Below are 15,054 nucleotides of genomic sequence, written 5' to 3'. Positions count from 1 at the left end.
CTATATATTTCTGCATTTTTTCCACTCCTTATTTTGCTTCAAGACATAATAGTGAACTTAGACGTATACGAGTTACCACTTATATTAAATGAATAATGTAGGACATAGCAATCAATAAAGCATGCATGCTTACCATCTCTGACTTGACTTTCTTTAATCCACGATTTTCTAGTTCAGGATCCTCATTCTCTGTTTTGATAACACTCAATGTACTTCCACTGTCCGTGGCAATGCCCCCACCCAGCTGCTCTACTGCAGTCCCCATAGCTTCTTGCACTGTAGTTCCTCGACCCCCCACTCCAGGGGCTGTCTGCAAAACTCCAAGAGGCTCTTTCTCGCCACTTGCCAGAGGTACCTCATTCTTGTCCTTTTTGGCCTTGCCACTTTCCTTTTTAGAGCTAGAAGAGCTCCTGGCAGCCTTGCCAGATTTTTCTCCTGCTTTTGTAGGAGTTACTGTGGAAGAGGGAACTCCTGAGCTGCCCCCACCATCTGCTGAACGTCCCGACACTTCCTTTTTACTTGCATCCCCTGCTGAGAAGAGTCCAGAGGAAGCCTGACTGCTTCGTCCTCCATCTTTGCTACTTTTATTCCTCTTTGATTTTGACTTTGATTCCTTGCTTTGGCCACTGGGCACAGGTGTCACAAACTTAATGTTATCAGGTAGAGTGGCCACTGCGTTGGGGGCTGGCATGCCCACGTCTTTAGATCCTGACATCTCAAGCTTCTGCTGGTCTTTTTCTAAATCAGCATCCAAGTCAATAATCAGATTGCCCACACCGATGTCCCATTCATCACCACTATCATAGGTCTCCACGGGATTTGTGTCCAGACCTTTCCCTCCTGGTGCGCCACTGCTCAAGGACATCTTAAGTGTACACACTCTCCTGAGGCCTTATAGTGTTCCAGGGGGTGATGCCTGCCTCCCTCCTCTCCAGCCTGGACCTGGTACAACACTTTTACCAAAGGCAGGAACAGAATGGCAGGATGCTTAGACTATACATGTAAAGAGGGCGGCTGAAGATGCAGCATTGTCACTGTAGATAGAAAGGAGATACAAGTTTAATGCACATTCATTATTACTTGGGGGAAAAGTAAGCGACTTTTTTTTTTATAAGCTCATTAATGTTATGATCACATTTTAAAACCGAGAATCAAATGCATCCCTGCAAAACAAAAACAAAACAGGGTTATAAAACTTTCCCCCTCCTGTGGTTCCACTCTCTGCCGTTTTCATGAAATGCATCAACATTTACAAAAGATCACAAAGCAAATGTAAAACCAGCTGGTAACATAGCATGTTCATTCCACCTACCTATACAATCAAACTGAACCTGAAAACTTCCAAGACCTTAGTCTTCTACAGTATAGGATTTTGCATTTGCAACTTCCGAGATCTAATTCAACAGGCCAATGCATTGGATTAATATATATATTGAACCACAGAGCATATTTGTTTAGGGCAGGGGTAGGCAAACTTCAGCCCTGCAGCTGTGGTGCAACAACAAATCCCATTATGCATTGCAAGACTGACAGCTACACCCACGACTCCCAGAGGTTGATGCATCAGGGGTGTGGAATTCCCGATGCCTGGGCCATGTAGTTTCAGGCGGGTAGTACTTGTCTACATTCAGCCCTGCTTCAGGCAAGCAGCAGGGCTAAACGTAGAGGGGGGGAGCAGTTTTGTACAAGTGATCTTAAGCGGCTGTACAGATGCTCAAGATCACGTGTAAGCAGCCTGATTGTCACTCCCCCTTGCCAAACACCGCCTTTCTCCACGCCCATCACCCCCCGCCAGCTCCCTCCCTGTTGTGGTTTTCAGGGGTTCCCCACTTTTCTGGGGGACCGGTGGTCACAGCAAATGAATTCAGGATGAAGAGCAGGGGCTTGTTAGATCCTAGGTGATAGCAATAAAGTGAAAAGAAAACAAAAGTGTGAAAAATAAAAAATCATAATTAACCACTTGAAGTGCGCGGTGTTAAACCCCCTTCCTGGCCAGACCATTTTTCCGTAATCAGCGCTGCGGTACTTTGACTGACGTTTATTCCGTCATGCAACGCTGCACTGAAATGAATTTTATACCATTTTTTGTGGACAGATAGAGCTTTCTTTTGGTGGTATTTAATCAACACTGGGGGTTTTATTTTTTAGTATATTAAGGAAAAATTACCGACATTTAAAAAAAAACTGTTTCACCTATATTAAATGATAAAACATTTATTATTACCCAATTTTTTGGTAAAATATAAAAGACGGGGCCACGTCGGGTCAAAAAACACCAAACATGTCAAGCCTTAAAATTACGTGCGCGCGCGAAACCTCAAAAAAATACAATACCCAAAATTGGCCATAGGCGACGCTTTAAAAGCTTTTACCGCTCATCAGTTTAGTGTTATCAGTGATTGATGGCCCTATAATGATTGCTCTCACTCCAACGTTCGCGACGATATGTAACACTTGCAGCGCAATTGTCATTTTCGCACGCTGCCGCATCGAACGCGTATTTACGTTTATATGTGCGTAAATGTGGGGGTGGAGGACTTAAAAATTTGGGGGTTTAAAAAAAAAAAAAACTTTTATATGTGATTATTTTATTTTTTTGCGCTTATTGTTATTGCTATCACATAGAGGATAACAATCCCCCTATATAATAGAAAATACACACTGACAGGTCCTCTTTATGGAGACATTAGGTGGTCTCCAAGACCCCTGTCACCTGGGGACTCCCCAAAGAAGCTGATAAAGCAGAGATCTGCTTCATCAGCTTCTTCTCTCTGGCTATAGCAGCCAGATGACTGACAGGTGAATGCGGAAGTGGTGTAATACTCATCACTTCTGCATTCAGACCTCAGAGGGAGATCAGCAAGGAGGAAGAAGATGCTCATCTCCCTCCCATCTTCCTCCTGACACCCTCCCGAGCCGCAGATGGGCTAGCAGATCCCGGGATTGAAGGTGGGGGGTCAGGAGTGGGCGGCACTCGAGGGGGGGTTGCAAAGACAGCACATACATACGATCGGCAGGCTATAGAGCCACCGATCGTATGTATATGAAACAGCCGGTAACGGCTGTGCAGAGTGGGTGTGTTTTTTCGCTAGGGGGCGCGCGCGAGCAGAAAAAAAAAAGCCGTCTGCTAATGTGCGTCTGCCGTCCGTACGTTTTTTCTCAACGGGCGGATGGCAGGAGGTTGAAAAAATATGAATAAAAATTTAGAAAATAAAATAAAAAAAATTACAATTAAAAAAACTAAAAAATTACGTAAATAATTACAAAAGTTAATAAAAATTAAATAAATAAAAAATAAAAAAAAAACAACCACACCTGCATGCGAATAAATGCATGCGTAGGGCATTGTGTGTGCTGAGTGCTGCCCCCATTCCACTGCCATATTGTGGTAGCCGGGCAGCAGCACTCTCTAACACACACAACGTGCATTAAAGGGGGAATTGACTTTCACAATTTGGGAAAATGGAATTACCCTTTAAAATCTGGACCTCCCTCCCCCACCTCCGCTATACAGGTGAAACTCGAATAATTAGAATATCATGCAAAAGTAATTGCAGTAAGAGCTGCAAAAGGGGCCCAAACCAAGTACTGAGTACATATGCATGCTTGTACTTTTCAGAGGTCCGATATTGTTCTATGTACAATCCTTGCTTTATTGATTGCATGTAATATTCTACTTTTTTGAGGTTGTGGATTTGGGGTTCTTGGGGTTTTCATGAGCTGTAAGCCATAATCATCACAATTATGACAAATCACGGCTTGAATGATCTTGCTTTGCATGTAATGAGTCTATCTCATATATTAGTTTCACCTTTTAAGTTGCATTAGTGAAATAAATGAACTTTGCACGATATTCTAATTATTCGAGTTTCACCTGTACATATCAGCTAACAGTCCTTGCCGTCCCTGTGCCATGTATTCTGAAGTTCGCTCGCAAATTAGCACTGTTAAATAAAGTTTTGGTTAAAATTATTTTTCGTATAATGACAAGTACGTATATAGTCATGAGGGACAAGTAGATTGGGCCACCACTTTAGTCCTTGGAGAAGTAGTTTCTTTTTTTCTTTCAAATTTCCACACCCCTGTGAATGATGGGATTTGTAGTTTCCGAACAGCTGGAGGGCTTTTGTTTGTCTACCCCAGGTTTATGGTTACTAAAAAGTTGAAACCCACAGCCCAAATATTTCCCATACCTCACTTCCCTTGTGCTGAGCTTGTCGCTGCAAATTTTCTTTTTTACCCATTACAAGAGGAATGATTTGAACGGATTCATACATCACTTCCAGTTAATGTACATGCAACGTGCAAGGTTTAGCTCCAGTGATTCCTCAGCCCCTGGACTGGATCTAGAAAGTAGGAGTTAGGGGTGCAGACATTGACAGGGAAATTGACAGGGGAGCAGAGAACTCTTCTGTCCTTGCCAATATGTACTTACACCTTTTTTTTTGTTGCATCTGCAAAATGAAGAAAAGCAAACAGCTGACCCCTTTCACTTTGCAGATGTGTCTGATGTGCATGCAAAGCATGATGTGCATGCAAAGCAAAAAGACTCAGATATCAGCTGTATGTGCTGTATGAAAACCTGGGTAGGGAGAAAGTCCTGGCTTGTCTACATATCTGTCATTGTACAGGCTCTCTGTATTTAGAAGCTGGAGAACACCGACCATAGCAGCAGAGAGGCTGCCTAGCTTTTTATTTTTCCAAGACCGGTACAGTTGATGATTTACAATTCCCTGTTAGTATCCTGCACTTTAGGCTGGGTACACACCATTTTCCAGACCAGACCTGGAACATAGTGCATTGCATTTTTGCCGTGATTTGAATTTTAAAAAAAGTGTCTTACAGGTGCGTTTTTGATGCGTTCCAGTGCAAAATATGACATGCAGTATTTTTCTGGTCTGGTCCGGAACATGGGAACAGAGGCCAGAAATAGCATAGGGATACATTGGGGTCCAGAAACAGTCTGGTCTGGAGGTAATCTGGATGTGGTGTGAAAGGCCCTTAGACAATTAGGAGCTGCAGGACACAGGACAGTGATAGGCAGAATTAGAACAGACACAAGCCCCTCACAGCTGATTTATACCTACTTGCCTGTCAGTGTCCTTAGCTCCTAGGCAATTAGGAGCTGCATCAAACAGATCAGCCTAAAGGTGCCCATACACTGCTCGATTCTCGTACGAGAACCGCGGGAAATCCTGCGATCATCAAGCAGTGTGAACGAAGGCGTGCGACCGTTTCTACTGTACGGTCGCACGTCTTTTGTCTAAGGAGCATGCTAGAAAACCCACCAAAAATCGTACGATTTTCGGCTGGTTTGAACGGTGCTCGGGAGACAAATGCCGAACGGGCCGGTGTGCGCACGCGCACACTGCCCGTTCAGCATTGCGGTCATCGGAAGCCCGCCCCTCAGGGGGGCGGGCTTGCGATGATCCAGAATACGATCAGACCGTCCAAGATGGGCAGATCGTACGTTTTTTAAATTACTTTACAACCATCGCAAGACTAAGGTCTTGCGAAGGTTGTACAGTGTATGGCCACCTTTACATGGACAGCAGGCAGAAGGATAGAAAAGATGCCGTTAAAGCAGCTTCTTGTTTACACTTCTCACTGCAAGTGTTCTGAGCTGCAATTAAGAGTTGCGGGACATAAATCGGCAGCGGAAGGCCGAGCTGGGAGGGAAGAGGCAGGGTTGTGGGAGAAGAAACCCCGACCTCCATCCTAAAACTTGCAGACTTTGCTGGCAGGGTGACATCAATGCTTATTGCTAGTGCATAGACAGCCACTGTGAATGACAGGTCACCTGAACAGCAACTACCGTGTTGGGGCATAGTACTGACAAGGGATGCAAAAATCTGAAGAGGTATATCTCTGGCATGGTACTGGTAAGGGATGTGAAGATATGGAGAGGTATATCTCTGGCATGGTACTGGCTAGGGATGTGAAGATATGAAGAGGCATATCTCTGGCATGGTACTGGTAAGGGATGTGAAGATATGAAGAGGTATATCTCTGGCATGGTACTGGCAAGGGATGTGACGATATGAAGAGGCATATCTCTGGCATGGTACTGGTAAGGGATGTAAAGATATGAAGAGGTATATCTCTGGCATGGTACTGGCAAGGGATGTAAAGATATGAAGAGGTATATCTCTGGCATGGTACTGGTAAGGGATGTAAAGATATGAAGAGGTATATCTCTGGCATGGTACTGGTAAGGGATGTGAAGATATGAAGAGGTATGTGAAGAAGAGGATGTGAAGAATACAGCTGGATAGCACTCGTAAACGCGCGTTTGTTGTGCGTTTCGTTGACCGCAAATCACAATAAAAACGTGTGGCGTCAAACGCGCATATTACGAACGCCCAAGTGTGAACCCAGCCTAAGTTGTTTGTTTTCCTTTCTGCCCTGAAATGGAATAATCCTTTTACTGGTCAAGGATCACAAATCAAACAAAGCCCAGATTATTTCATTTGCCTAAATCGCTCAAAAGGTAGTCACGACAAGGAATCCTATTCATTTCTATGGCCCCTGTTCACACCCGAGTGTTTTGTCACACAAAGTTTGTCAATGAAGTTTATGGAACCAAAAAGCTCTGTAATCTGCCAAAAAGTAGCTAATTTACTTTTACCAGTGACAGGTGTTTTTCTGCTTGCGACAACATGCTCAGATTGCCGTCAACATTTTGTCGTGCTTACCCCTGAGCGACAAAAAACCCAGATGTGAAGAAAGCCTTACAATTGAGATAGATAGATCTCTGACTAGCCGCTGTTCTAAAGCAGGGCAAATTGGCAGTGCAGGAATTCTCAGACTACCCTCAATCAACAGTCCACAGCCAATTGTTTAAACACAAAAAATCCCGACTTTTCATATTTATCCTATGGAGAATCACTTTTCTCTCAGAGTAGCCTCAGCAGTCTGTGTTTGCAGGTACCCATCAGGTGAGTCAAAGCGACATCTGACCTCTGATCATCCAAAGTCTACAGCAATCATTATCAAACAATCTGCCCAACTATGGCCAAACAAAATAAAATCAGAAGTAGCAGTGTAAATCATTATACTAGTCCAATGTGCATCAGTCATCACAAACAAAGAGAAAATGTTTAGGTCACTTCTGTACTGCTGAACCTCAGTGGCTGATGTGATTAGACCTCTTGCACTGCAGGTCTGGGTTTGACAACCACTGGGACAATATACATGGACTTGACAGTTCTCCCTGTGTTGCCATTTGCTTTTTCCCACAAAGTTATTAAAGGAGAACTATGAGGTGAGTGCTTTCCACTCACCTCATAGTTCTAGCCGACCTGTGACAATGAGACTGTCACAGGTCGGCTTAGTAGATCGGGAGGTGAGGGAACACATACCGGCGTTCGCTCACCTCTCGATCCTGTCACAGCTCTCTGCCGTGACAGGGGAGGGGCTGGATTCCCCCCTCCGATCCACCAGCGCTGACTGGCGGAACGGACGGGGGAGGGACGGGTACAGCTGGCTCTGCCTCTAGATAGGCAGTGCCAGCTGTCAGTCACACAGCTGGGCGGATCCCGGCACAATTGTCGGGATCCGCTTCAACTGCATCGTCTCAGAATACCACGAGCAGCAGCTTGCGGTATACTGCGGCGTCTCAGTATACCGCGAGCTACGGCTCGCGGTATACTGAGCCTAGGGTGACGGGAGGACGCTAGTTTGTGTCCTCCCGTTACCCCAAGGAGAACTATGGGGAAAAGCCTTAACCCCATAGTTCTCCTTTAAGCTTCCTCCCAAGAAGAACTTTTTCAATAGACAGGGACTAATATAATTGGTTCAAATCTCTGCATAATGTTGTGGCACTATTTATAAATGAAACAAATTGCCAACTAGTATGAGTAAATGATTTACTTCTAGACATATCACATAAATAGCCAATTACCACAACAACACTGGGTCTGCACCAGAGTATAAATACTGGGGAACTATGTAGCTATGTTGGTCCCTATGGTTGGTTACTATGTGGTAACCTTTGTATTCCATAGTTCTCTTTAGGGTCATGGGAGGACAAATACTAAAGGTCCTAAATACCAAATACTATTGCTCGCTATATGCTGTTGAAATGCCGTCACTTACCCGTTGTGTGGAATACCTGCTTCCCCTGCTGCACACAGTGACTTGTACTTCACTAAGGGACATATGAGTCAGCGGGAGTAAGCAGGTATTTGACCCTCCAAAGGTTTGAATACTTGCAGCAGCTAGGGAACATCAAAGTGGCAGTGTTTCAACACACAGGTGATTGGAAAGTCAAGTATGTTTACTGTTCTTTTATAGGTATGCATTTAGATACAAGTGGCCCTGCGGTGATGGGGTCACTTCAATTTTGTGTAACTGTGCTTCTTAAAGTGGAGCTTTACAATGATGATGTGCATGGTCACGTGTCCCAGTCACATGTGCCAGAGTTCCAGGCAGTAAAGGGAGGTGGATTCATCTGCCCTCAGTAAAAACAAGTCACTGTGAGAAGAATAGAGGAAAAGAATAACAACCCCAATTCCAAAAACATGGGGATATAAACATAATGTAATGATTTGCTAATCTCATAAATCCATATTTTATCCACAACAAAAAACATATCAGATGTTTAAACTGAGAAAATGTATTTGAAAAAAAAAAAAAAAAAAAAGGCAATTTTGAAATTGATGTCAACAAGGCTCAAAATAGTTGGGACAGGGCAACAAAAACCTAGCAAAGTAAGTGCAACAAGGAAGAGCTGGAAGAACATTTTGCAACTAATTAGGTCAATTGGCAACAGGTCAGGAACATGATTGGCGTTTAAAAAGAGCATCTTAAGGTGCCCATATACTGTACGATTATCGTACGAGAATCGCAGGAAATCCCGCGATCTTACGATAATCGTACAGTGTATGGAAGGCGTGCAACCGTTTCTACTGTACGGTCGCACGTCTTCCGTCGAACAAGCAGGCTTGAAAACCCGCCGAGAATCGTACGATTCTCGGCGGGTTAGTGGCCTGCTTGTTTGACAACTGCCGAACAGGACAGTGTGCGCACGCGCACACTGCCCGTTTGCATTGATCGGAAGCCCGCCCCTCACTGAGGTCATCGGAAGCCCGCCCCTCACTGCGGTCATCGGAAGCCCGCCCCTCACTGCGGTCATCGGAAGCCCGCCCCTCACTGCGGTCATCGGAAGCCGCTTTAGATGATCGCAAGTACGATCTGCCTGTCCAAGATGGGCAGATCGTACAAGCTTTCAATCAGCTTACAACCATTGCAAGACAAAAGTCTTGCGATGCTCGTAAGGTGTATGGGCACCTTTAGAGAGTCGGAGTATCTCAGAAGTAAAGATGGGCAGAGGTTCACCAATCTGTGAAAAGCTGCATCTATAAATTGTCAAACAATTTCAGAATATTGTTCCTCAATGTAAAATTGCAAAGACATTAAATATATAATAATCTACAGTACATATCAAAAGAATCCATGTATCTGGAGAAATCTCTGTGCAAGGGACAAGGCTGTGACACAATATAGATGCCGTGATCTGCGGGCCCTCAGACTGCACTGCATTAAAAACAGACATGATTTTGTGATGGACATCTCTGCATGGGCTCAGGAATACTTCCAAAAATCACTGACACAGTTGACCGTGCCCATCCAAGAATGCAAGTTAAAGCTCAATCATGCAAAGAAGCCATATTGGAACATGATCTAGAAATGCTGCCGTCTTCTCTGGGCCAAAGCTCATTTAAAATGGTCTGTTGCAAAGTGGAAAACTGTTCTGTGGTCAGAGAAATCGAAATTTCACATATGGCAACCATGGGCACCGCCTCATCCGGATTAAAGGGGAGAGGAACCTTCCAACATGCTATCAAAGGTGCAATAGTGTGTATGCCATGGGCAGCTTGCACATCTGGACAGACACCATCAATGCTGAAAGATATATCCAGGTTTTAGAGCAGCATATGGTCCCATCCAGATGAAGTCTTTTTCATGGAAGGCCTTACATATTTCATCAGGACAATGCTAAACCGCATACATCTATGACAACAGCATGGCTTCGTAGTAGAAGAGTCCGGGTGCTTAACTGGCCTGCCTGCAGTCCAGACCTTTCACCAATTGAAAATATTTGGGCATCTTAGAACAAAAAAAATATAACAAAGAAGACCCAGGACTATTGAGTAGTTAAGAATCCTCGATCAGGCAAGAATGGGACAACATTCCTCTCCTAAAACTCCAGCAGCTGGTCTCCTCAGTACCCAGACGTTTACAGTGTGTTGGTAAAAGAAGAGGGGATGCTACACGGTGGTAAACATGGCCCTGTCCCAACTTGTTTGAGAAGTGTTGTTGCCATCAATTTTAAAATGCCCCTTTTTTTTATATAAAACGGTCCATTTTCTAAGTTTAAACATTTGATATGTTTTATATTTTCTGTTGTGAATAAAATATGGATTTCTGAGATTTGCAAATCATTGCATTCTGTTTGTGTAGATTTTACACCGCGTCCCAACTTTTTCGGAATTGGGGGTGTATAAGTGGGGATGCATCGAAATTTTGCCAGAAAATCGTACTTTGGACAAAATTCAGAAAGTACAATTTTTTGGCTGCACATGCAGTGCCTCTGTAGTTCCTCTCCTTGTCGCTGGGCACTGCTCTGTGTCCCCTCTGACACAGAGCAACATATCCAGCGAGGAGGAGAAAAAAACCTTCAGGAGGCCAAGCGGGCCAGGGAGCAGAGCGATGTAATGGGAGGTTTAGCTCTCCTCCTGCACGCTCAGCCTCTTTTGCCAGACAGATCAGGATGGAGAGAGTGGTGCTAGAAGGAGACTGCAGTCAGCTGTCACAGGCAATGCGGAGGGAGGAGTCAGCTGTCAGTGGTGTCACAGGAGTCCTAGCTCTCCTTCCCGCACCACCTGCTCAGCCTCCTGTGACAGGTGAGTCAGGATGGAGAGCTGATTGCTGAGTGCTTGTAAGTAATTGAGGACATAGTATGTTTGTGAATGAACAGGAAGGTAAAAAGGTTAGGGGGAAAAGAAAAAACAAAAATGGGGTTTCGGTTTTGGCTGACAAATTTTTTATTTTTGGTCTGAAAATTTCATTTCAGTGCATCTCTAACTATAAAAGGTATGCAAAGAAGAAAAACCATCAAATATCTAGAAGTATGTGTTTGTAGATTACCATTACTAAACATTTCTAAAGGTGCCTTTGTAATTTCACAGATGACCCAGTCATACAAGTCATCAGTGGGGCAGCTGAGAGAAGACGCAAAGCTCTGCTTCTCTACCAAGATGGCTGCCTTCACCTAGACCGTGCAGAACAGGGCATAGTAAATCAGTTATGAGGAGATTACTGGTGACTAGTCCTTTGTCTGTTTGCCTTTTTTGGGTACAGTATCCAGAGTTAAAAGGAGAACTATGAGGTGAGTGCTTTTGACTCACCTCATAGTTCTAGCCGACCTGTGACAATGAGACTGTAGATCGGTACAGTCAGTAGATCGGGAAGTGAGAGAACACATACCGGCGTTCGCTCACCTCTCGATCCTGTCACGGCTCTCTGCCGTGACAGGGGAGTGGCTGAATTCCCCCCTCCCCGCTCTGATCCTCCAGCGCTGACTGGCGGAAGCGGACGGGGGAGGGGGTGGCGGGTCACAGTTGGCTGTGCCTCTAGGTAGGCAGAGCCAGCTCAGGGGTGTGTAATTCCTATCGCCCGAAGCCCGGGACATGCAGTTACGGGCGCCGGGCGAGTCGTTTTTGAATACATTTAGCCCGGCTCCGGACAAGCAGAGCTAAATGTATATTGTGGAGCCGCCGCTCGTTTTCATACAAGTCATCTAACGAGATCACTTGTATGAAGCTAGAATCGGCGATCGCCTGTTCGCCCCCCCCCCTGTGGTTTTCAGGGGTCCCCTGCTCCTCTGGGGGACTCGTCACCACAGCACGGGAGCTCACCATAGAGTCCGCAGATCAGACGAAGAACTTCCGTTCTTCGTCTGCTCTGTGCTAATCACAGCGCCACCTGTCTCGGCTGTCAGGAACTACACGGAACATCTGTTCTGTGTTGGAGGGCAGGTTCCATCACCCTATGTAATAAAATTAAGTACATTTTATATATTTTTGACTGACTTTAAGTAAAAATAATATATAAAAATTTAAAAAAATAAAGTGACAAAGTAAAAAAAAAAAATTAAAACCAACTCCGCTGCCCCTGCCGTCTGCATACAAATAAACGCACGCATAGGAAATTGTGTGTATGTTGAGTCCTGCCGCCATTTCACTGTGTGCCACATTGTGGTAGCCATGCAGCAGAACTCTCTCACACGCACAATGTGCATTAAAGGGTGAGTTCACTTTCCCAGGTAATACGGGAAAATGGAATTACCCAATCAAATCTGGCCCAGTCCTGCCCTATGCATTTTGAATTATGCTCGCAAATTGCAAGCACTCATTGGTCAGGTGACCAGGCTGACCAATGAGAAGCGCTATTTAGCATAGTCAAATACAGTTCTGATTAGGGATGCACAGATACCGAGTATTTGGGCTAGTACTTGTACTCGCCCAAATGCTCAGATACCATCCCCAATACTGGAACTTCCAGTCAGAGGAAGATTTCCTCCGACCGGCAGTGCCGTAGAGGAACATGGAGCCAGCTTCCCGTGCAATCAGGAAGCGGGTTTAGTGACTAATGACCCGCCTCCCATTTTCCTGATTGGCCAGGTAGCCAGCTCCTTGCTGATTTGCTACCAATCAGCATCGAGCAGTCCTTCCGGCCAATCAGGTCATTACTCTGCGCCAGGTTTCCGTATTGGCTAGCAAGCTGGCTCGATGCTGATTGGCCGGGAAACCGGCATCCCAGCCATTTACAATCAAGCCGGCCAAACAACATGGAGTCGGCTTCCCTGGCAGTCAGGAAGCTGGGTAGTATCTCATTACCCGCTGCCCGGCTTCCTGATTGCCCGGGAAGGCCGCTCCATGCCAACGGAAGCACCGATACCGAAAGCGATAGTGAGTACTGAAAGCAAAATATCGGCACTCATACTCGATACCCAAAAACTGGTATTGAAGCATCCCTAGTTTTAAACTTTTAAAAATATTTTTTTTTTGTATTGGGATAAGTAGATTGTTATGAAGGACAAGTAGATTTGACCCCCGATTTAGCCCTTGGACAAGTCGTTTTTTCTCCCGTTACCCTAAGGAGAACTATGGGGAAAAGCACTAACCCCATAGTTCTCCTTTAAGGCCTCTAAAGCGGAAAATGGTTAAATACACAGTTGAAAAACAACTATATTTAATCATTTACTGGTCAAAAGATTTGCAATTCTGTAACGTTTTGTGTATTCACACACTTCTACCACACTGAACAACCAGGAAAACCACTCTACTATTTCCTGGTTTACCTTTACTGTGTCATAGATCACCTCCCTGATATTTGGACAGACGTGATGATGCTGATTCACTGCCTAATAAACAAGGTGAATACAAAAAAATCCAACGGAGGAGGAGACATTGCTAAATTGTGGACTGTGATAGATGTGTGTACTCACAAATGGACTACAAAGCCTTTGTAGTAGGACTGGCTGAAATCTCTGAATACTGCAACGCCAAGATATTTAACCCCGCAGTGACGTCCAGAGTACGTCACTGGCGCCGGGAACCTGTTTATAATTGTAAAGCCGACTCGTCTTTACAATAGAAGCGTTCTGGCGACTCAGCTGTCACCAGATCACTTTGCGGTAAACAGGCAGCCACCCACCGACTCCCCCGCTCTGTTGCCCCTCCTACAGGCCCAGCTTCTCTGGTGTTAGGGGGGGGAAGCTAGGGAGAATGGCGAACGTCCGTTCACTGATCCCCCCTCCCCATACTAAGGGACTGTGTGAAATTCTAAACCAGTAGAATTGAAAGAAGAAAAAGAAAAAAAAACAGTTTTTGGAACATTCACTCGATTTTCTAATAGTTAATAGGGTCAAACCAATACATTCTTTTGACCCCGGTCATTAAAAAATTTGAAGAAGCAGAAAGGAACATTTTTCTTGAATGAACTAAATTCTAACAGAAAATGTGGTTTTCATTTGAGAAACACCATTACCAAAAGTGCATGATGGCATTCGTCAAGTCAAGATGGCATTATGAAATGATTTTTCAGATGAACAACTCTACAAAAATCTACCAGAGTATACTTAAGCGTTAGCTAAATTAGTCTGGGTATATTTATGTGTGAAGCCAATAAACCACATGAAATGCAGTAATAACAGCAGCTAAGAAAGTACATTACTCATGTGATACTAATGTAGTACCCAGTTTCCCCGAAAATTAGACCTACCCTGAAAATAAGACCTTTCCCAGGGACGGTGGTGGCAGAAGGGGAAACTTGAAGAGCTGCGGGAGAAAAATCGGTGATGCCAGCGCTAGAGGAAGCGAGGCGGCAGCGGAGGGAGCAGAGCCGCATAAGCCGATGCCTCCTCTATAGCGCCGGCTCCTGCCACAGGCGGAGGGATCCCAAATGCACTCCACCTGTGAGGAATTGATAGTGAAAGCACGCTTCGCTCATTCTGGCCAGCGATTGGTTGCCAAATTGCTCTTGGAAATGTACGACGCACCCCTGATTGCCCTGATCAACCTAGTCTTACCTTTGCCATTTTAGATTATTTAATTTGGATTTGCATTAATTTTGGATTGTTATACATTAAATAAAAAAAATAAGACCTACCCCGAAAATAAGACCTAGTGTGTTTTTTTTGAGCCGAAAAAAATAGAAGACAGTGTCTTCTTTTCGGGGAAACACGGTAGTTGGAAAGTAACTAGCGGTTTGAAAGATAAAAATATCCAAATGAAAAGAACTCTTATTGTCTAGTTTAACTTAAACTGTGCAAATACCAAGTTAAAATGTAAAGAAAGAAAAATCCCCCACTTACATTGTTCCAATAGAGAACAACCACACAAAAGCTGCTGCTTACTAGCCAGTGAAATGGCCATTATGTGCCCGCAAGTTGCCACAGAGGTTACTTAAGTCCCAAACTGCTTCTCTGGCCAGATGGCTCCTGGTCTATGAAAGGATACACTGAATCTGGTCCAGTGGCCTGGATGT

The 15,054-nt window shown here is 44.6% G+C and overlaps 1 protein-coding gene across 3 annotated transcripts in view; it reads right to left on the bottom strand.

The window, feature by feature from the left end:
• The window catches only part of ZNF609 (zinc finger protein 609), an 82,753-nt gene that overhangs the window by 53,717 nt on the left and 13,982 nt on the right, over positions 1-15,054 (bottom strand). For all 3 annotated transcript variants that reach the window (XM_018553002.1, XM_018553003.1, XM_018553004.1), the window contains exon 2: positions 134-1,034. In XM_018553002.1, the coding sequence (XP_018408504.1) occupies positions 134-865 (732 nt within the window). In that variant the 5' untranslated portion in view covers positions 866-1,034. The remainder of the gene's footprint in view (positions 1-133; positions 1,035-15,054) is intronic.

Source organism: Nanorana parkeri, unplaced genomic scaffold (assembly GCF_000935625.1).
Source record: "Nanorana parkeri isolate BGI_ZX_2015 unplaced genomic scaffold, ASM93562v1 scaffold105, whole genome shotgun sequence".
In the NCBI taxonomy this organism is placed as follows: Eukaryota; Metazoa; Chordata; class Amphibia; order Anura; family Dicroglossidae; genus Nanorana; species Nanorana parkeri.
This window is presented reverse-complemented; position numbering and strand designations above follow the sequence as displayed.